General features: G+C 42.7%; 1 protein-coding gene across 1 annotated transcript in view; it reads left to right on the plus strand.

Annotated features, from left to right (window-relative positions):
• Positions 1–23,419, plus strand: part of FOXO1 (forkhead box O1) — a 96,387-nt gene extending 72,968 nt beyond the window's left edge. Inside the window, exons 2-3 of the mRNA XM_013049291.2 lie at positions 18,285–19,639; positions 20,091–23,419. Coding sequence (XP_012904745.2) covers positions 18,285–19,622 — 1,338 coding nt within the window. The 3' untranslated portion in view covers positions 19,623–19,639; positions 20,091–23,419. The remainder of the gene's footprint in view (positions 1–18,284; positions 19,640–20,090) is intronic.
• Positions 23,420–23,823: the final 404 nt, after the last annotated feature.

The following is a 23,823-nucleotide window of genomic DNA, read 5'->3' on the forward strand; positions in this document are numbered from 1 at the left end:
ATTGAAGCCAGGCAGCTTGAAAACCTTCTTAATGGAAAAAATTCAAGAAGATGTGGGTGGGAGAGAGTTTCTGTTGAATTTTTAGTATAGAACATTGTTATTTATGGGAAAATAGTTGATTTGAATTATGCACTATTTTGAATAACCCAATATGAGCTTAATGAGAATTAATTGCATGTTGTATGAAAATTTAATTGCTTTTATTTACTGTGGGTATAGTTACTGCAGTTTGGTCCAAACAGGTGAAAGTTAAGATTTGTGGCATAAAACAGGAAGCAGATGGGGGCTAATTAAAGTTCTGTTGTTGATAAAAGGATGACTGATCAAGGAGCAGCTGGTTTCCCAATTTAAACTCAATTTGTACTCTCCTTTGAGAGCAGCCCTCTGCAAGCCATCATGAGTATCTTTTCAAAGGTGGAGGAATGCATTTCAGCAACAAGTGGGAAGGCTGTTGTGCTCTATTTTTGTTCACCTTTTTGCCTTCAAGCAGTGTCTCTTCAGGGTTTGTCTAAGATAAGGGAAGGGGTCACCAATCCGGCTACACTTTTCAGTGGAAAGCCTAAATCCTCTTCTGTATTCTTGTATTTTCCAAGAAAGTGCCCTAGCATTTGATTTAATGTTGTCATTCTTGTTATTTCTTCCAATATGCTCTCCGGGCCTTAGCACAGGAAGGCCCATGTCTCCTTAGCTGAAGCACTCGCTCTGTGTGCAGGAGCACTAAGAGGTGCAGGAGAGGCTGTTTTGAAGCCATGTGTGTTTGAGCTTCTGGCTGAACTTACTTTGCTTGATTGTGCCCTGGATGACTTTCACCTTGAAATGGCAGCATCTTTTGTTGCTACTGCTAATAATGGTTGGATAAACATTAAGAATCAGTACCCTGGATGTGTTTTGCCTAAAAGAACAAATCAGCACTGGGTGCTTTTTGAATTTGTTCGGGGAGGTAATGTGAGGTCAGATGAAGTGTAGCCTTTGCCTGTAGTCAGAGACTAGACATTTGCTTGACATTTTGTTCTTAACAAGTGCTTTGTGCGATTATGTAATTTTAATCCTTATAAAAAACCTGTGTTGTAGTGGCAAGTATAATGCCCACTTTGCAGATGAGGCCTTTGAAGCATGGAGAGGTTAAGTGACTTAGCCAAGGTCACACATGTGCTAAGTCCCAAGACTGGTTTAGAATCCAGGTTTGTCTGATAACAAGCCCATGTTCCTCAACCACTGTACCCTACCAGTTTTGTGTAACAGTATTGTTTTTTCTGCTTCCTGCTCAAGGAAAGAACTATTGTTTCCTGGAAAAACAAAAATCTTAGGATATGGTTTGTGAACTTCATTTTATTTGATTATGTAAGAGTGTGTGTGTGTGTGTGTGTGTGTGTGTTTATCACATTGATACAGGTCCTGGCACTTGATAGGAAATCAGTGTTAACATGGTATTTTTATTTTTTGAATGAATGCCTGAAAGAGGGCCCAAGTATTTTATTTGGCCTCCACTTTCACCCCCCAAAGGAAATAGCTTTATTCCGATTATAAAAGTTATACAGGCTCTTTCTTTTAACAGTGGCAAAAATGATAACATGTAAAGGTAAACTAGAAAGTGAAAATCCCCATAACCTTGCCCATCCAGAGACAACATCATTATATTCATTAAAATATCTTGTAAAAGAAATAATTGATAATGCAGATCTTAAGTAACTGGCAATGAAGAGCACCATTTGTATTAGCTACAGATTCTAATAATCTGTAGTCCCTGCACTAGAGGTTTCAGGGACGTCATAATTGACATTCCTTGTCAAATGTTGTATGCAGACTTTCCAATTCTAATCACTATTTTTGCCCAGTCTGGTTCAATACTAGTTCTACTACTCTCTGTGCTCGTAGGAGAGACCATGTGCAGGTTCTGTTCCCCTCTGCTCACATCAGAGTTCTTACAGTGTGAGGAATGGTGTCACAGCCAAAAGAGTGTTTTCCTGACCCAGGAGAACTCTCAGGATTCTTTGCTATTTGTTTAATTCAGCTGTCTTCCAAGCAAATCAGCCTGCTACAGTTCTCCCATGTTTCCTCTTCCTTTCTCTTCTGCTTCCTGTATCTTGTCTGTCTCTTCCTCTCACAAAAGCATTTAGGGAGATGGAAGAGATTTGGAAATGAAATGAGAGTGGGCCCATTCTTCTTCCCTGGTAGCTCTGCCTTGTGTATTTTTTAAAGATTTAATTATGAGAGAGAGAAAAGAGAGAGAGAGAGAATGTGCAGGGGGAGGGGAGGCAGACTCCCTGCTGAGCAGGGATACCAACATGGGTATGACCTGACCTGACCATGACTTGAGCCAAAGGCAGACACTCAACCGACTGAGTCACCCAGGCGCCCCTGCCTTGTGTATTTTGAAGGCACTGTTGCTGACTGTTAACTGTGTGATGTTTGGGAAGGGTTCTATGGAAGACCTGCTGCATACAGAGCAATCTGACCTGGTAGGACAGTCAGTGTCTCCTTCATTCCTCCAGGAATAAGAGGTATGGTTCACAGTGCACCTGGGCTTTCCAGGGTAACTGGGAGAGCTGGTTCTTTGGTAGGAAGTTTGGGGGCAGCTCTCCAGCTTCATATTAGTGTCCCCTTCTGCCCTGGGCACAATCCTAAAATCTCACAAATGCGTAGTACTTGGTTTATGCTTTTTGAAGCAGTGGTATCCATTATGCCTTTTCATAATGGATAGTTATGAAAGGCAGTTAGGAAAAGCATTATTTTTTCCACTTTGTAGACAAGAAAGCTGAGACACAGGATATAAAATGTGTTCAAAGTGCTACATACAAAGACAGAGTTAGACTTAGGTCTTCCTTTTCACCACCGTCTTGCCATTGGGGCAGCATTTTTCAAAGTGTGTGCCACTAAACATTGGTTTCACAGCAGAGTCTGTCAAGAATCACTGGGGTGGGGGTGGGGTGTGTGTGTGTGTGTGTGTGTGTGTGTGTGTGTGTGTAGGGCAGGGTATGTATTACTGCATCTACCAAACAAAAAGTATACTAGAGGGTGTTTTTTGCTTTGCTTTGTGTATTAGTGTGAAGAATTTTTGTGACCACACATCCGGACTGTATGTCCTCAATGAGCTCTTTTCACCTTGAGAGGAGTCATGGTTGTTCGGAGCTCATGTTCAGGATGTTTCACTGTACTGTGAATGTGCTTCTCAGTCCTGGGCTTACTTTAGAAGTGTGCCAGGAGACCTCACTGGTTAGAGGAAAATTTAATCTGCAGGGATCTGGAGGGAAAATCCAGGGGATGCTGTTACATGGGCAGTGATTGGGGATGATGGTGGGGAGTGAACACTGCCCTGGGGGTGGAGTAGGAGGCTGGCCACGGGGAATCCTTGTGATCACGTCCTGGTCAGCAGTTCTGGAGGAGCTTCACGGAGGAGGGTTCTTAATCAACGGGATCAGCATTCTGGGACCAGTTGTCTGCGTTGTCAGGTAAAGATCTATGAACTGTAACCTACCTGACAGCTGCACTGTTGGCATGGATGGACTTAAGAAATCTGGACCAGAACAGCATGCTGCTTGCTGCATCTTGGCACACGTTTGACAAGGCACATTCCCTGTATGAAGCGAACTGCATCAACACACCTACCCCCAGCTTTCTTTAATATTTAATAGTCAACTTTGCACTTGTTACTCTTACTAGATTGGCTATAATGTTGGGGGTGATGATAAAGGTGCAAGTGGCAGATTCTGCAGACATCTCATTAATCAGCTTTGCTCCTTCCTTTCAGCAGAAGCAGAACTTCTAACAAAACTCCTTTATTTTGAAGTGAATTGTTCCAACCAGCAAGGAATGATGGATTATTTTGCATTGAAATCTCAGACCAAGGAAGCAAGTCCAGCTTCTTAGAACTGATCTTGGATATCATACTTGACTTTTTTCTTTAAAAATTTTATTTATTTATGCATTTATTTGACAGAGATCACAAGTAGGCAGAGAGGTGAGGAGGTAGGGGGTGGAGAGGGTGGGAAGAAGGTTCCCTGCTGAGCAGAGAGCCCAATGTGGGAATGCAGGACTCTATCCCAGGACCCTGAGATCATGACCTGAGCTGAAGGCAGAGGCTCATTAACCCACTGAGCTACCTAGGTGCCCCTGATTTTTTTCCCCCCTTTTCTGTTTCCTTCCTAATAGCAGAGAATCTACCCACTTTCATCCTAAACTGTTCCAGGAATTGAGTGTAGATCAAAAGTTATAGTACAGTAGTATTTTTAAGTCAGAAAATAGAAACTTTGAATTAATTGCAAGTGTTTTGTTTGGTTTTGTTTTGGTGTGGATAGTAAAATGATCCAGTGGGAGGACTGACTGGGAGAAGGCGCGTTAACAACCTAAGGTGTGACCTTCTTCCCAGCAAGTGGTCTTTAGCTGTCCCTCTGGAAAAGTGATGAGAGAACACAAGACACTGTGTGACCTACATTTTATAAAATATTTCCACTGTCTGCTGTTGTTTCTTAGTTTACTAGTGAAGTTGTGACTTGTCAACCTGATTGCAAATTGGGTGGCACTAATTTACTTTGGGACAGAAAGGAAAGGAGGCAGGAAGCAGGTAGAGGCTTGGGCATCTTTGTCGTGGAAGAAGAAAAAGTCTGTGGGGTTGGCCCAGGGTGGTAGGGTTTATGCCCACCATCATGTGCTTTTACAATCAAATTCTGATGGGATAATCAGCTAATAAATAATAAGTTCCCCAAATTTAGACCTCTTTCCTTTGTGCGTGTGTGTGCGGTGCCTTCCATGAAGGTGGGAGGCAGTGTTGTGTGGGGGACAGTTGGGGAGCCAGATGCCATCTGGGCTTACCCTCCCATCACTGTGGTCAGCTGTAGTGGGCCATTTTGGGCCCTGGATTTCATGTACCCGCACCAGAATACTGACTTAACTAGTGAATAATTTGTTGTAGTTTTATCCATGTTTATGTCAAACAGTTCGTGGTTACATTGTAGGGCATTATTTCCTTTAATTTCCTTTAGCAGTTCAAAACAACCTGAAAGATGTTATGGTTGAGCCCAGACAATGACCTCAAGAAACAAAAATAAATCTTTGAAAAAGTGAGAATGGAATTTGAATGCCAAATGTTGTGAATGATGGATGAAAGTATGAAAACACACTGGACTTCAGGAGGGGAGAGTTTTAAAATTTGTTTTGAAAACAAATGTTCTTGCCCCCCCAGATCCTGCCCTCCTGTGACTAGGAAAAAAATCAGAGATTATGCCATGAGTTCTAGAACAACCAAGTCGTATTCAAGTCATGAGACAAAAGCCACATAGCTGCTTGATTGTAAAACTTCATCATTTTCCGATAGATTGGGTCCCAAGGATGACAGCTGTAATGCTGGCTCTGTGCACGGGTCTCTGCACGAGAGCTGTGGCCGTGTCCTCTTAGCGGGTGGAACCATGGACACCTCTTGGGGTGGGGAAGAATGGTGCCGAAATAGCACCTCCCTGAGAGGCTTCTGCTTAGCAAGAAAAGTGTATATGCATATTAAAGTACAGGCACCCACACATATTTACGTTTTTGGACAAAGAAGCCTCTACTTTCCAAGCAGGACACAGACTCTTTCCTCCCACCATCTTGTAGGGAGGTAGGTTGGTACTTTACTCCAGGTCCCACGTCATACTTCATTCTGATCTTTTGTCTGCTCTTTATTACATGTTGGATGCAATACAGCAAGCTCCTGGCTCCTAGTTTTTTGTTTTTGTTTTTTTAAAGATTTTACTTACTTATTTGACAGAGAGACACAGTGAGAGAAGGAACAGAAGCAGGGGAGGGAGAAGCAAGCTTCCTTCTGAGCAGGGAGCTGGATGTGGGGGCTCCATCGGAGGACCTTGGGATCGTGACCTGAGCCTAACAACTGAGCCATATCGTGTCCTGCTCCTAGTCTTTTTAAAAAGTAATTTCCCACCATTTTCCCCTCTCTCTGTGTTTGAACTCATTCTTCTGACTTCTATAGACATGTTCTGTTAGTGCTTTAAGATACTTTTTCTCAAAAATATTACTTAGCTTATATTTATTGGGCACTTTGCACATACTGAACAATCAGTATAGTGAATCAATAAGATAAATACTGTAAGATGTGTGTCACTTGCATAGGAGTCTACATGCAGTATATGGTGGCAACTGGCTCGAGTCCAGGTTTCTGGTTTTAGAACACATGCTCTTAGCTACCACACAGTATGCTGTCAACTTTGATTCATGCTCTGCCCTCACATTAAGAATCCCTTTCCCTTTTTATTCAGCAATCCGAATCTTCCTCTGTTGTGCTGTCGCCCATATATACATACACATACACATACTATACACATACACATATACATATATATACGCGTATACATATACAGGAAACAGGAAAGCTCATGCTTGGTTGCTTTTTAGTTTGGCCAAGTTTCAAACAGAAATATGAATGTAAAATTAATTTCTTATTTTAGTAAGATTGTCAGTAGATTTAAATGCTTTGCATTAGACTGATTTCAACTAGGCTTTGCTCAATTTCTTGATTAATTTTGGATGGATTTCCCAACTTCAAAACAATGGTAAATAAAAGTGACTGGCATCTGGTCCTTTGAGATCCTTCCTTCTTGGTACACAGTGCCCCTCCTCCCCTGACAGTGGGCTGGGATTGACTGAGCATGTTCTATTCCAACCCTCATTCATCCTATGGTCTTTTTAGAACAGTCAGGTGTGTTTGTGTGCAAACACACACATAACCCAATCTAGAAAATTAGGTTTTGTTCTAAAATTATATGATACTCTGGCTTAATTTATAGCTACTTTGAGGACTGAAATGGTTATCCAATATATTGGTGTCTATCTCCATGAATTCTTTAATAGAAATGTATTGTGGACTTTAAAATGGTTAAGATGAAATCTTTATCTTCTGGGGCTAGGGTTGCACTGAAGAGTGATTATTTCAAACTTTGTTCAATTCGGTAACAATTCTAAGCTATCCATTACAATCTTAAATAGGTGTTCAGAATTTGACTCAGTTGGGATGCTGGGTGGCTCAGGCAGTTAAGCGTCTGCATTTAGATCAGGTCATGATCCCAGGATCCTGCATCAAGCTCCTTGCTTGGTGGGTGGCCTGCTTTTTCCTCTGCCCCGTCCCCCCGCATGCACTCTTCTCTCTCTCTCTCTCTCTCTCTGACAAATAAAACATTTTAAAAAAGAGAATTTGACTGAATTGCTTTTCTCAGTAATAAAAAATTAATACCAAAGAGACTGCCATTGGTTTAGAGAAGAATGACTTTGAGAGGAGGTGACATGCTGAAGCTGTCTCTTAGATGGATGTCACTGCTTGTAGTTAAATATCCGTGATAACAGGAGTGACAACTTTTAGAAAACCTTATTACTTCTGTTCTAGAATATCAAGTTACAGAAGAATTCTCTTGTGCGGTGGAAGTTGTTAGTATCTTTTACATTTTGAATATTCTCCATGGTTTCTAAACATGTGCTCAGTCATCACGATGCTCCTTTGGGTGATATGGTGGCGAGGCCCTGGGGCACCATCTGACCGGTCATGTCAGATCAACCTTTGGAGTCCGTGACCTAACTTGGCCCCGGTTACAGGACCTGCCTTGTGAGAAGACCCTTAATACTGACTCTTATGGGCAAATACGTAATTCTTAAAGATTAAGTGGAGGAAAGGGCATCCCTGAATATACTACATAAATAATTTGTGGTATAGATCCTAGCCGTGGTTCAGTATCCTTAAGTACAGTAGCTTGGGAGAGATGCAAAGCATTTGTACTGTGTGCAAGATTCCAGGCATGATGAGACCCAGAACAGGGAGCAATGAGTTCCAAAGAGGAGTTTAAGGTGTATCACCAACTTTGGGCTCAGGTGAGAAGTTCTAACTTACCATTGGTTTGAATCATCCTAGGAAGTGGTTCATTTATTCATTTGTCTTTGCTGGTTTCTCTCTAAGTGTTTAAGATAGAGCTAACTGTACAAAATTCTTCCTTTGCTTTTTCAGCTAAAAACAACAAATGAGCATTATGGGTAGTTAGTGCATTTTAAAAGATAATGCCTTCCTAAACACTATTTATTACTACTAGAGGTATCTGTGAGGTTTTTGTCTTTGGCGATTTATAAACACAGTCTTGTATTTTTAATTCTTAGCTGCAGTGTTCGTGTTTCCAAAGAGGACATGAGTTGAAAGTGCAGCATTAGAGTAAAAAATTAATTGCAAGGAAAACTTTGCAGATGTAAAGGTTTGCTGATTGCTCAGGTGGGAGTCCTCAGGTGGTTTGGGATCCTTTTTATCTTGCCTGGATTTCTCTCCTCTCTCTGGAATATGGACCTGCCTAGCCTTGCAGCTGAGCTCAAAAACTAAGAAACACAAAGGATTCATAGTGGGATGTCCCGAGGTCATCTAAATCTGTTTCCAGGGCAGACTCAACTTGAAGGCTAGGGTCTTCCAGCATCCCCTGAACCCAAGGATGAACTTGGCCAAGTCCTTTCTCCCAGGACTTCTCCCAGGATTGACCTTCATCTTGACCGGAGACCTGACAGGTCAGGTGCCCAGAGCCAGTGGGCACCACTAACCTTAAATGCACTTAACTTCTGGTAGCGTGTCCATGACTATGCAGGGGTGAGGCAACTGCTGCTCATAGCATGGGGGCTTACGATGGGGAAGAAAGCCAGTGCTACAAGTAAGCACAGTACTGTATTGCCCGGAGAGCCCTCTGTACAAATGCTGTTTGAGAGGTGGTTAGAGGATCTGTGCTGGTGGGCAGGTGTGGTTTTGGGGTGGACACATTGTGGGAGGCCTTGAAGGTTATATTTGGAGGCCTTTAGGTAACAATGAAGGCTGCATTTCTGAAACATTTGGGGTTCTTTTGGACTGCTGGTGGTGCTGAAGGAGCCTCATTTGGTTGGAAAGAAGGTGTGGAGAGTAGGGCTGTTATGCAGCATGTGGTCTGCTTGCTGAATTGGATCTGGGTATCTACAGGATGCTTGGGAAACAGCCCTGGCTTGGGCCCAGGCTCCCATGGCAGGGGAGATTTTATTTTATCATGAAGCAGAAGGGCCCAAATGGTTTTGCTGTTATGTTAGGTTTTGGTGTTAAGTCAGCCAGTGACTTTTTTTTTTTTTTTTTTTAGCTATTTGATTTGGGACAAGAGTTTTTGGGAGGTGGCCCCAAACAAAAAATAATGTATGCTTAACATTCATAACTCATTGTTGCTTTAGGCCCCTTAGCCAGAGTATTGGGCAAGCAAGCTATTTTCAAGATCTGTATAACTAAGGAAACTATTTTGTAGATAGTATATAATTCAGAATATTATTTTTGCAGTTTCTTTCCATTTTTTTTTGTAATCTGGATTTGTGATATTTGAGTTCCAAAATAGAAAAAAGACACTTTGACTTCATACTTCTAAATTCTGTGCACTAAGAGTAGCAGTTCTTGGGTAGATAGATTATGCATTCAGTGGATTCATTTTCCCCTAGATTTTCCAGGCAGTGAACATATTTAGGGTAAAAAATAATTCTAGATCATATATTCTATGGATGGGTTGTTGTCCTAGAGATTTGATTTTATTTTGAAGATTTTAATTATTTATTTGACAGAGCAGAAGCAGGGGGAGCAGCAGGAAGAGGGAGAAGTGGGCTTCCCACCGAGCAGGGAGCCCGATGTGGGGCTCGATCCCAGGACCCTGAGATCATGATCTGAGCTGAAGGCAGACGCTTAACTGGCTGAGCCACCCAGGTGCCCCTATTCTAGAGATTTTAATCCATCAAAGTTTTGATGTTCTTGCCTTTGAATTTATATTCAGTTCATAAAGTTTTTCACCAGCTCTTGCCAAGAGTTGGGGCACATAACCAGAATAAACATTTCACCTAACATGAACAAATTGGATGGACTCCTCACTATCCTCAACCATATATTTTAATGTTCACTTTGGTCCTTTAATAACTTTAGAAAACTTGAAAATTGATCAAACTGTGCTGTTTTCATTTTATGCCTAATCTGTGTTACTCATCAGAAGAAAATAACTTCTAAATTGTTCTTTTTTTAAAAAAATTAAATTAATGTATTTATTTTCAGAAAAACAGTATTCATTATTTTTTTTTTACCACACCCAGTATTCCATGCAATCTGTGCCCTCTATAATACCCACCACCTGGTAACCCAGCCTCTCCCGCCCGCCACTTCAAACTGTTCTTTGTTTTTATTTTACCTTACTCTGGTAGCCAAATACAGAGGTAGTTAATTGCATTGCAAAGCAGAGCATTTGTAGAGCCATTGAGGATGCGAAAAATGGTATAGCCTACAAAGTGGACAAAAAGTTTAATTAGGAAACAGCAGGATCACTTCAGCAACAAATGAATTTCCTCTTAACATTATGCTGTGGTGCGGCCTTATGTGTCTGAGGCATTCATAGGCAGCAGCAGCAAGAAGTCCGTATTCTGAGCAGAACAATTAAATTGGAGTTTCAGGAGCACCTGGATGGCTCAGTCAGTTAAGCATCTGACTCTAGATTTCTGCTCAGGTCATAATCTCAGGGTCATTAGACTGAGCCCCTGGTTGAGCTCCACACTGCGCTCAGAGACCAATCTTGAAAATAGAAAAGTTTGAGAAAGGATGGGCTCCTTTAGGTCACCTAAATGGGCAGGGTGGCGAGTTGAAACTCTCGCTTGCCAAAGCCTGGTCTGTATGTCTCCCTGAGGAAGGAGGTGGGTTAGAGGTTTGCCAGGTATGCCTACACGCTGCACAGAAACAAAATTAATCCTGAGAGAAACAAGTTCTATGTTGAAATCCTTAGTTAGCCTATAGATCCCTTAAAGACACACACACGTTTAAGAGAATTCTAGCTAAATGAAATTTAGTCTCTCTCTGTCCACCACTGGGACCTAATTAGCCAGGATTGATGACACTCACTTGAGAGTGGCCTTGTTGGATTTTGTGGTGATCTGGCCTAAGTGTATGACAGCCTGAGGTAATTTCTGTTTTCTAGACTTAAAACAGGGGTCCACATTAGCAACATTTATGGAAGTCCTAGAAGGAGAGTGATTAAGATAAACACTCCATGATCTGGAACATGAGAAAAGATGCTTGTATCTATAGCTATAGCTAAGGTTTCAATCTTACCTGAATTTTTTGGAGTTTTGTATTTTGGTGTTCCTAGTTTCTTATGGTATGTAAGACATGGACGTTAAATGGTACAGGAAAGACTTTCCTTTCATGTTCTGAAAATTAAGGGCTTTACCCTTTCTTCCTAAGACAGTAACTTTCTTTGATACAGGGTTTTGCTGTAGGACACAGCAAGGGGAAGCACTTGCTTCTTTTTGATCATGACCTTCTGAAAAATCAAAGCTTATGAGAGTTTTGTTATCATTAAGTAAATTTTCTGTTCTATCCCTGAAGATTTGTTCTTAAATCCTAAACCATTGAGGTTATTGGCTGGCATGTTATTCTGAAATATTTAGGCTTTTGACTAATATGAGAGCTTGTCAAAGATCAGGCAAGCATCGTCTTACATCCTCAGATGGTCATCTGTTTTCTGCATTGCAAAGTTTCTTCTTGTCCTTCTTTCAAGGCTGGGAGTGCCTGTCTTCCCTCATTGTTTACTAATACTGTGGTCCCATTCACGTGTAGCTTACCTTTTTACAGATATTTTGTTCTGCAGTGTGTTTGTGAAATCCCCCACCTCTGAAGGGCTGTTATAGGGTTTCTTCTCAGCAAAGTAAATGGTGGTGAGTGACCTCTGTGAGAAGAAACGAGAAAGAGCACTGTTCTAATAATTGCCCTCCTGAATATAATCTGTCATCAATCAGCTGGTCTGTCTCCTTGAACAACCCCATGGGCACACATGTGTTCTGACATAGGTTATCCAAAAAGCCAACAGAACAGACTAGTTAAAGAATCACATTTTTGCATTTAAAATCTTAAGGGGCGAAAACAGTTTTTCTGTAAGAGAAGGATTATAGTTCAGTTGTGAGGACATGGAAACAAGTCTGAGGAAGGCTGGCAGCCTGTTAAACAGGAAGTTTGTGATGAATGGTTTTTAATCAAGTTGTAGCCATTCACGATAGCTTTAAAATTCCTGTTTATATATCCCTTTGCTTCCTATCACAAAATAGCCAACCTTTATTTCCTCAGCTTTGTGTCCAGGGGTGCACTAAGTGCTTTCTATACACATGCTGCTGTTCAGTCCCTAAGCATCCTGTGTGACAATCCTGTGTAATCACTTTTTCACAAATGGCAAGACTGAGACTGAAGCTTAGTGAGATCAAGGCACTCACTCAGGGTGGGCTGGTAGTCAGCCTGACCCTGGGTTCTGCCTCTCTGTGTGCTTCCCCGCAAACGTGAAACTTCTAAGGGTACCCATGAGTTCTTACATTTGTCTTTTTGGTGGTGTTTTACATGAGAGCATAATCTCCCACATGCTTTTTTTTTGCTGGAGCTTCTCTAATGTAGTCATATTTTCCTTCTTTGGAATGATTTGAGTCAGAGAAAGCTGTTTAGAGCTAAATGTGTATCTGTAGCCATTTGAGAATCTATAGCTAAGAATTGGCTTGGCTAGGGGAAGGACGGTGCACGTTCTTCATACTTGTTCTACATTTCTTCTCGGAATAAAGCCCCATGTGCTTCTGCTTTTTGTAAATGAACATTCATAAATTTTTCATCTGCATTTTAATCTTTCCGAACTCTCTTTTCCCTAATGTGAAATGGGGATGTTAGGCCGGATGATCTTCCCAGTGCCTTCTAGTTTGCAAATACTATGAGGCTGTGAGTCCTTTCTTCACAGCCCTGGGCTCACTGGAGACACCTGAGTCCTCCTCAGTGCAGACCCCGGGGGAGAGTGGCTTATGGGAGCATTGGTGTCCAGACAAGAAGGATAGGTTCCTGGGCAGTGATATCAGCCTTTTGGAAGAAGAGCTGAATGCTGCTGGAGCCTAATGTGTGAGCATGTAGATTAGCTATTCACAGCAAATCTTTTATTACAACACTTTTCAAAGTCGAATCTATATGCTGGCTATTGATAGCATGTCTATTGACGTCACTTGTAAAAAGAACAGTTGGCAAATGGTCACGTGTTTTCCCTCTGTTTGCAGGCAAAATGGATTATTTTACAAAGTTGTTTTATTAGCAACTCTAATGGGAACTCTGTTGAATACAGATTATTCCGACTTTCTCCTTAGTTTGTTTTCACTCGTAGAAGTGCAGGAAGAGATGGTGTAAAAGAGAGGAAGCAGGAGGAGGGAGGCAAGTCTGTGCTGGGAGTCTACAGAACAATTACATGCAATGGCAGAGTTCACAGAAATTAGATAAAATGCTTTTGGAAAAATCTGGTTTGTCTAGCATTTTGAAAGAATTTCTAGAATTTCTAGAACAACAAGTTCATTTAGTCATGTGTTCCAGTGTCTCAGTTTGAAGTTCTTTTTGTTTGACTTGGTGACTGTCGCTCACACCCACCCTGTGGCAGGGTGATGGGCAGTTCTGGGCTGCAGGGGCCCCTGGGGCCTTTCCATTTTCCTTTGGGTCCCCACAGCCTCTTTACACACGCTTTCCCCAGGGTGCTGCTGGTACCTGAAGTTCACACTTAGCTGCTATGCTTTTCTGCCATAAAGTGTAACCCATTAGAATTAAAGCAAATCATAGTTTGTAAATTTATTATCCAGTGAGGCAGAAAATTAGTTTTGGAAACTAGTCTTTGTAAGCAGAATTATTTCCACTCCCTCAAGATGCATTCATATAACCTTAGTCTTAAGTATGTTCTTTTGCTTCTTCTTACTGATGGAGGAGCCAGGGAGGTGGGTTTTCTAGCTGGCAGCACTGCTACATGCAGACTCATGAAACCTTGGTCTGAATCCTGGTTGGACAGTTCATTTTCTGAGCCTCAGTTTTCCCATTTCTAAAACGGGTTCAGTAATATCTGCTTTATAATGATCTTCCAAGTGTGGGATCAGATGAGGACTTTTTTTTTTTTTTTTAAGATTTTATTTATTTGACAGAAAAAAGAGAGAGTGAGCACAAGTAGACAGAGAGGCAGGCAGTGGGGGGTGAGTAGCAGGCTCCCTGCTGAGTAGAGAGCCCGATGAATCCCAGGACCCTGAGATCATGACCTGAGCCGAAGGCAGAGGCTTAAACCACTGAGCTACCCAGGCACCCCCCTGTGCATCATTTTTTGTCCCAAGTGGCTGTTCAGGTGGACTTGTTCTTGCCCCAGGTAGATCATAGATCATAAAACACCTAGAGGGCAGACTCTGCCCAATGCCTTCTCTTGCCCTTCCTTGCACCTAGCACAACATAGGTCCCAACAAATGTTATTTGCCATGAATCGGTGCATGCACAGATGGGTAAAGACGTGTAAGACATTACGTCTTCCCTGTGATGAGTTTGGGACAACTGTCAACAGACATGCGTTGAGTTTGTCTTGTGTGCAAAGCGTGTGTATTTGTGCGCGCACACGCACGGAGCATCTGCTAGGAGCTTTCAGGTTAGGAAAGAAAGCCGTCCTTCAGCCCTTGGCCTTTAAGCAGCTTGGAATCCATAGAGCTCATGAAATCAAGCACCTGGGTGTTAGAAGCAGGCCAAACAGTGAACACATACCTTGTGCAGCTGCTCCTGCCCCCAACACGACCCACTGGGTTCCTCAGGTCTCAGGTGGGACTTCCCAAGAAGAACATGCTGCCTTGTTTGGGGGCACACTCTGGGGAGCAGGCTGCGGAGAGGGTATGTGCAGAGGAAATCCAGCTCAGCATTAGTAAAAAGCCCAGGCTGCAGGGAAATACAGCTGGTGGAGAGGAAATTTGCTGATGTGTCTTTTTGTGGGGGGAAAAAACCTGAATGGCGTCATGTTAAAAACTCAGGATTTGGGTAAGTGGCTTGCAGTGCCCGAGTTTTCTGTTTCCACAGCTTGCCTCGTTCCTCGGGTACTGTTTCGTTCATCAAGAGCTGAGTAGCTCCAAGCACCAGCAGTCATGTGTGGCTGTGCTGCATGGTTCACGGGAGCACTATGGTTCCCACAGCCATGGCTGTGTCCCACAGGGATCTGCAGACATAATACCGTTAATAGCAGCACACATTTTTACAAGCTTTACCTACTGGCTGCCCCTGCCCCCTCCACCAGAGCCCCGCTGACTGTATGAAAAACAGGAATTTTTGTAACAAGCCCTGCACAGCAAACCTTTTCCTGTTTGGAAAAAAAATTTTTCTAATTGTTGGCAAAGTTAGAAGACAGCTCTGTTACTCAAAGAGCGACCTGAAATGTCCTCTTAGAAAAATATGGAGCGTGATGTTTTGATAAGTAAGGGATTGCTGTGGACCCCCTTTTTGGCGGGGGGAAGTAGGTTAGAGTCTTAGTAGTGAGTTAGTTAGTGTATGTGCCACCTGAGTTAGTTGAATGCTTTCTAAACTTTTTAAAGATTTCATCATTACGCATTCTGCAGTCTTGTTAAAAATGTCCCCTAATTGCAGTCCCAATGACCTGATGTAATTATCGTGTGTTGGAGAGCTGCACCACCCTCTCAGGCAGTGCAGACAGCCAGGAAGCCGTTATCTGGGAGGATCTTCCCCCTTTATCATTAACTAAATGTGACAAGGACAGGAGTCAAGCTTCCTCTCCTCCAGAGATTTCGTGTGGCTTATCTGTGTGTCTGTTGTGTTCCAAGAACAAGATAGTCATGATGGAATATTGTGCAAACGTCCAGACTTCCACTCTATAGAACATGTCACAGGGGCGGAGCGCTTGGCTCCCTTCCAGGTCCACCCCCCCCCACCCCAATCCCCAGCCCTGCTTCCTTCAGGACAGATTTAGAACTTGGTGTGCTGGTCGTGTTAGTGGGCCCTGGAGATGAGGCTGTGGCTCTTGGAGCATACATAGGTGTGTGTGTTTAAGATACCTCTGCAGGGTTTGGAGACTCTTTGGGAATAAAATAGACCATTGTAGAAATGTAGTCCTTTTAGGGGTTCTTATGTACTTAAAGTCTTCCTCAGAGCTTGACTGGAGTTGGGGATAGGTCAGGAGATGGGAAGGAAGGGGAAAGTTTAGAGAACAAAAGAGAATGGCTGCCACCCACTTGCACACCTACCCCGGCAGCGTCCAGCCCAGAAGCCCCGTGTCTGCCCCACACTGACGGTATGCACTGGCAGAAGGGCTTGTCATGTCGCTGCTCTGTTGCAATTCTTAGGTGGAATGTAGTACAGAGGGTCAGAGGGCATTTTGAAATAGGGATATCTCAGCCCTGGCTGTCTGGCCTTACTCTACTCAAACTTCGCATCTCTTTTTAGAAAGGGAGATTTATGGGCACCTAGTGGCTCAGTGGGTTAAAGCCGCTGCCTTCGGCTCGGGTCATGGTCTCAGGGTCCTGGGATCGAGTCCCACATCGGGCTCTCTGCTCAGCAGGGAGCCTGCTTCCCTCTCTCTCTCTCTGCCTGCTTCTCCATCTACTTGTGATCTCTCTCTGTCAAATAAATAAATAAAATCTTTTAAAAAAAAAAAAAGGAAAGGGAGATTTATTTTTCTTTTCTGTTTCCAGTTTCTTTTTAATAAGAAAGAACTTGAATTCATCATTTTTGTTGAAGCCTTGCCTCATCCTGCTGTGCAAAGGCTTTTCGGCACAGCGATGGGTACTCAAGCATCTACATCCCACATGGGTGGCAGAAGGATGTGGACATTGTGGCTGCATCCCCAGCTGACCACGATCCAGCCAGAGCCTTCTTGTGGCCAGGGAGAGAGGCCAGAAGAGGTCCAGGGGGCTCCGTCTGCTAAGCCTTGTTCCCGGTTGGCAGAGGGTGCCAGGGAAGCCTTGGAAGTCATGCACCAGGCCCTGCTCCCAGGTGTCTAGGACCCCCAGAATCCTCCTGGACCTGGACTCAGGGCCCTGATAACAGAGGCTGCTGAATGAGCAGCTAGGAAGGGTCTGCTGTGTGCCCTGTTCCATATGGGGAACAAAAAGCTACAAGAAAAGGGACAGGAGACCCTTGGAATCCTTCCTTTGGAACCCATTGTTTCTTTTCCGTATGTCCCAGGAGCTCCCCAGGTGCTGGCAGTCTCACCACCCATCCATTAGAGGAATCAGATTGGGTCTTCATTGTTTGCAGCCTGGCTTTGCTGCTTTTGCCCAAGCTTGAAACTGTCTCTGGCCTCCTGTATGTTTGGAGTTGTGGGGGTGTATGCTTGCCTTACCGCTAAGCTCCAACCCACACTCCCAGTGAATTGGAAGAGGGGAGCAGGGTTCAGATTGGCAATATCCTTGAGCCCCCAAAGTTGGGATCTGGTACCTACTTCTTGGGAACTGCTTACTATGTGCCAGACACCATCGGACATTTTATAAACTCTTGTCATTCAATCTCTCGCATAAACCCTAAGTGGGTTTATTATTTATCTCTGTTTTATAGCTAAGGAAGCCTAAGACATCTAGGGGCCAAGCAGTCTCCTAAAGTCAAGTTGATTTTCTTTACTAATTGTGTTAGGCATACCCGTGGCACGATTTAACCATGGAGCCCCTGTACTTAGTGGCTAAAGCATGGCACTTTGTACTGCCGACGCTGCTTCTTCCTGACCCAGGGGATCTTTTTGGACAGAGCTTGACCTCTGATGCAGTGACTGACGTTCATTTAGTTGGCATGTACTACTGGTTGTTTTGGGGAGGAGGGGGGGTGGTGAACAACACTGGCATTTAAATTCTCCCCCTTTTTGGCAGTTCAACTTTCTAAAATAAGAAATACAATCCTGTTTGTCTTATGTTCACCTGTATTTGCCTAATGGATTTGAAAAATAGAAAGGAATTTAGGTCTAACTGGTTTTTAGGCTTTTAATTCTTAACTAAGAATATACCCTGCTTCACTTCTTTCTTTTCCATAATCATGTGGGCTCAGTAATATAAAACTTCTCACTTGTGTAAATGGCATATGTGCAGTCTGAAGAGAACTGGCAGTAGTTTTAGGGACGGTAGAACGGGAAGGGTTTTTGATAGCACTTAGTTACGGAGTGCTGTTTGCATAGCATTGTAGCCAAGCAGAAACTTAAGTGGCTTTAAAACCAGTTCGTGTAATTGCCTTATAAAATACAGCTATATAAAAGATGCCTATAATAGTGCTTATTTAATTTTGTCCCCTCATTACAGTAAGATGCACATGCTGTTTTTAAGATACTGTTTCTCTTGTACTGGTTTGAGCTCTTTCATAGTGAAGTTCAGAACCCATATGATTGTATGGATTGAAATCTGTACCACACACTTAAAATTTTTTTTTTACTTGTCTACCTATACTGAATAGTAGGTATTCCAACTGGAGAAGTATTGTGTTTCTAACGTAATGTTTTGCTTTACAGAATTCAATTCGCCATAATCTGTCCCTACACAGCAAGTTCATTCGTGTGCAGAATGAAGGAACTGGAAAAAGTTCTTGGTGGATGCTCAATCCAGAGGGAGGCAAGAGTGGAAAATCCCCCCGGAGAAGAGCTGCTTCCATGGACAACAACAGTAAATTTGCTAAGAGCCGGGGGCGGGCTGCTAAGAAGAAAGCATCCCTCCAGTCTGGCCAGGAGGGTGCTGGGGACAGCCCAGGATCTCAGTTTTCTAAGTGGCCCGCAAGCCCTGGCTCTCACAGCAACGATGACTTTGATAACTGGAGTACATTTCGCCCTCGAACTAGCTCAAATGCTAGTACTATTAGTGGGAGACTTTCTCCCATTATGACCGAACAGGATGATCTTGGAGATGGGGATGTGCATTCTATGGTGTACCCGCCATCTGCTGCAAAGATGGCGTCTACTCTACCGAGTCTGTCTGAGATAAGCAACCCTGAAAATATGGAAAATCTTTTGGATAATCTCAACCTTCTCTCATCACCAACGCCATTAACTGTTTCCACCCAGTCTTCACCTGGCACCATGATGCAGCAGACACCATGCTACTCATTCGCACCGCCAAACACCAGTCTGAATTCACCTAGCCCAAACTACCAAAAATACACATACGGCCAGTCCAGCATGAGCCCTTTGCCCCAAATGCCTATGCAAACACTTCAGGACAACAAATCGAGCTATGGAGGTATGAATCAGTATAACTGTGCGCCGGGACTCTTGAAGGAGTTGCTTACTTCTGACTCTCCTCCTCATAATGACATTATGACAGCAGTTGATCCTGGGGTCGCCCAGCCCAACAGCCGGGTCCTTGGTCAGAATGTGTTGATGGGCCCTAATTCGGTCATGTCAACCTATGGCAGCCAGGCCTCTCACAACAAAATGATGAACCCCAGCTCCCACACTCACCCTGGACATAGCCAGCCAACATCTGCAGTTAATGGGCGTGCCTTGCCCCACGCGGTCAACACCATGCCCCACACCTCGGGTATGAACCGTTTGGCCCCAGTGAAGACAGCTTTACCAGTGCCTCTGTCCCACCCCATGCAGATGAACACCCTGGGGGCCTACTCCTCTATGAGCAGCTGCAATGGCTATGGCAGGATGGGCATTCTCCACCAGGAGAAGCTCCCCAGTGACTTGGACGGCATGTTTATTGAGCGCCTGGACTGTGACATGGAGTCCATCATTCGGAACGACCTCATGGATGGAGATACTTTGGATTTTAACTTTGACAATGTGTTGCCTAACCAAAGCTTCCCACACAGCGTCAAGACGACGACACATAGCTGGGTGTCAGGCTAAGAGTGAGTTATGAACAGGTAAGATCACCCCACTATCAAAAGACCTTCTGAAGCCAGAGCTTGAAAGAGAGGAACACAGTAACTTGCCATGTATCTTCCACAGTTGGGCCTCCTCTGATGTCAGCTGGCTATTCCTTGCAGAGAGGCATCTTTTAGCCTGCGCTCTCTGCCCTTTTTACAGCTCAAAATTTTTATTTTTTTTTTAAAGCATAAGGAAGCTTCCCTTGACTGCTTTAAAGATTTTCTTCTGACAGTTAGATGGCTGCATCTTTTTAGTAGCTCTTCCATAAGTGAATATGTTTGATGAAAATCAACTACTACAGTTTTTTCTTAAGTTGAATGCCCCCCCCAAATGATGTTGGAGCTGTTGAGAAAGCTCTAGCTTCACCCCCAAGCATGTCTGTCACTCTAATATGTTAAATTGAATTGATTTTAATTTGGCTGTATTTTCATTGTGTGTTTTTTCTAGGCTACACTTAAAAGTACTTCAGAGTGTCTGACAGCAGGAACTGAGAGAAGCAGTCCAAAGATGTCCTTCACCCCTCCTTTTCATTTCTTGATTTAAAAAAAAAAAAAAAAAAGTTTCTTTTTTCCTTTCGTCAGACTTGGCAGCGAAGACACTTTTCCTGTACAGGATGTCTGCCCGATGTTTGCAGGTTCTGTGCTGCTGTAGATAAGGACTGTGCCATTGGAAATTTCATTACAATGAAGTGCCAAACTCACTACACCATATAACTGCAGAAAAGACGTTTGAATCCTGGTGTGCTTTCAAGTTTTGTACATAAGCAGTAGCTACAGAATTGTATTTGTGTATTTTTTGTTTGTTTTGTTTTTGTTTTTGTTTTTTAATATATCCATTTGGTCCAAGGAAAGTTTATACTCTTTTTGTAATACTGTGATGGTCTCATGTCTTTGATAAGTTAGACTTTCATTTGTACTACCTGTGTTCCGCTGAACAGATGAACCACAGAGAACCAAGCTCTCCATCCTGGGCCTCCGTGGAATAGCTTTGGGCCTGTTCACACAGCCACACAATTCACATGAGAACCGATAGCCTGTTATCAGTCTGCTGAATTCATGGACTTGTCAAACACGTTTTGGGGGGGGGGTAGATTAAATGCCAGCCTTGTACAGGTCTTTTCTATTTTTTTTTGTTTGTTATTTTGTTATTTGCAAATTTGTACAAACATTTAAATGGTTCTAATTTCCAGATAAATGATTTTTGATGTTATCGTTGGGACTTGAGATCATTTTGGAATAGATATCGAACTGTAATGTTTTCTTAAAACTAGAGTCTACTTTGTTACATAGTCTGCTTGTAAATTTGTGGAATCCCAGATATTTGAGGCAGCATCCATAATTTTCATTTTGTATTTCTAACTGGATTAGTACTAATTTTATACATGTTTAACTGGTTTGTACACTTTGGGATGCTACACGGTGTTTCTGACTAATCTTAAAATCATTGTAATTAGTACTTGCATACTCAACGTTTCGGGCTCTGTTTTGGCAGGAGAGTGATGTATAGTTACAGACATTTTGCGTTTCATGTCTAGGAGAACTTAATACTTTTTTTAAATGTATGTATTTGAAAAAACTCCCATCTGCTCCTGTTTTCCCGTGAACTCTGATAGATGTATTCCTTCAGTTGCTCCCGAGGGGCCTCGTGATGATGTCTGTGGCTCAGAAAGGGAGTCTTGCGTCTAAAACCGTGCTCATACTCCTCTCTCAGAACCGGGAGTTGGGGTCAACCTAACCTTTCTGCACTGAGCTTCAGCAAATGTTTCCCCTCATCCTTCTGTGCTTTTATTTTGGTGTAGGTGGAGGTTGGTTTTGTAGCTCTGCCTCTTAAGGATTATGTTAAAACTCACACACTTTTATCCTTCCCTCCCTTCTGTCCTGCAGATTACATAGCGCACTGTGGAAATTTAGGTAGAAGGAGGAAAATTTAAAATAGGACTTTACTGATGTGCAGAACACATCAGTGTCCCTGAGTGCAGATGGCTACCAAAGGGACTAGAGCTTGTTAAAAAAAATTGGGGCAGTTAATTGGAAAACCCGACAAACCAGCTGTAAGTTGTTCTTGAATTTATTTGCAAAGCTCTTAGTGTAAGTTAGAAATTGGGGAATTTCTTTAGCCTTTAGCAACCTCAGCTATAATTTTTTGTCATTATGTTTTAATATTTTGCAGTTTACCTATAACTGACAGACCAGGATAATTGGCTTTGCATCCCATCAGTATTTTCAAGTCATGTGGAATGCCCTTAATCAGCACAATAAAAGGAGCAGGTGTACAAAAGTGTTCCTCTTGCATTTTTGAGAGGGCTCTGATCTCTTTCTGTGTACTTCGCCTGGATCTCGCTTGCTTTGTCTTGCATGTGAATTTCGGATCTGTTGGCTTGGTTTTTCCTACATGTTTAACAAGAACACAATTGTTCCTGAAAGATTTCCTATACGAGGCCAGCTCTATTGTAAGCTTCCCACTGTGACTTCTGCTATTTTGAAAATTCATTGAATAACCTCCTCTCCAGCCATCTTCACCGTTGGCCACTCCAAAATATGTCTGGTTTTGGAAACCATCGTTCCTCTAAGCAGTGCCTTCTGCATATGTGATAGAACTCGTTGGTGCCAGAGTCCTTGGGTTCCCAATCCTGTTTCTGTGTCCACCTTCTCTCCTCCTCTTGTGCCCTCATACAACGAGCCTTAGAATCCCCCATTTGTTCATTAAAGAGGCAACTACAGCTGAAATCACTCTTAAAATCTTACATCCTAGAGTAGCTTTTAAAAAGATGTTTCTTCCTCCTGAGTCTATGTAAATATCTTTTTTTCCTTCCTTCCAATTCTTTCTTTGTGTCGAGATTCTGACATAAGTCTTGGGTATCTCTCTGGGGTACAGTGAAGTCCAGTGAAAGGCACCTTGTCTATTTTGAAAACATACATCATGTGACCTCTGGTAATTCTTTTTCTGTACGAATACTGACTTTCTGGAGTAATTAGTATATCAGTTATTGTACATGATTGCTTTGTGAAATGTGCAAATGATATCACCTATGCAGCCTTGTTTGATTTATTTCCTCTGGTTTGTACTGTTATTAAAAGCATATTGTATTATAGAGCTATTCTGATATTTTAAATATAAAGTATTGTTTCCGTAATATAGACGTATGGAATATATTTAGGTAATAGATGCATTACTTGCAAAATTCTGCTTCAACAAACTGACAGTCTAAATTAATTAGCAAATGTTGTATCCCAGTGGGCAGTAAATCAATGGAACGTACCAAGAAGAGGAGAAGGACACTTAAAATGGGAAAGAAAAAAAAGTTTCCAAAAGTTATACAATTTGGACTTGTTCAACAACTGCTGGGTATATGTCACCAACACCCCTCTCCCTCCCCCAGACTTACTTGAAATTCTCACATTCAGCTCTTAAGAGTGCTTAATTTATAACTGACTTCTAAATGAGAAGTTTCTCTTGTGGTTTTGGTTTGGGAGTAATCATTCATTAAAAAATGCTATGTGGTTTATGCAAACAAAACAGCCTTGCATTACTCTTGGCCTCCTCCTCTAGGGCGGTGCGCACAGCCTGGCATGGTGGCCAGGTGGCCAGAGGAGTCCGTCAGGATGCGGCCACGCCCTCCCGCATTTCACTACTCGAGTTCAGTAACAGTGCGGATTCCATGTTCCTGTTCCGAGACTCTCTGAGAAGTGCCTGATGATGCTGATGTACTTACAGACACAAGAACAATCTTTGCTATTATTGTATAAAGCCATAAATGTACATAAATTATGTTTAAATTGTTTGGTGTCTTTCTTTACTAATTGTGCAGAATAAGCTCTGTTATTAGTGGGTTTTTGTTGTTTTTTTGTTTGTTTTTGTTTTTTGTTTTTTTGCTTGAGTTAAACCTTGTGAGCCCCAGTGCCATGGTGTCTTCAAATCTGGTATTTCCTTGGTGTGGGGGGTGGGGTGAGGGGATGCCAGCAGGAAATCGTCCCCCTAAGAGTTGAAGCCCCAAGAGTCAAACAAGTAAAAATTCTTGATAATCAGTGGCCCTGGAGTACTTTGTCTTTGGAATGTCTGAAACTACATTTTGTATAGTAATTCCTAGGCATATTAAATCTCGTGTCGAAACAGAGTGTGCTAAAGGTAAAAGGGCAAGTTAGAAGGGTCCTGGCTGGGAGGGCACCGAGCAGACGTTAGC

This window comes from Mustela putorius, unplaced genomic scaffold (assembly GCF_011764305.1).
Source record: "Mustela putorius furo isolate JIRA1106 unplaced genomic scaffold, ASM1176430v1.1 tig00004013_pilon_pilon_pilon, whole genome shotgun sequence".
Taxonomy (NCBI): Eukaryota; Metazoa; Chordata; class Mammalia; order Carnivora; family Mustelidae; genus Mustela; species Mustela putorius.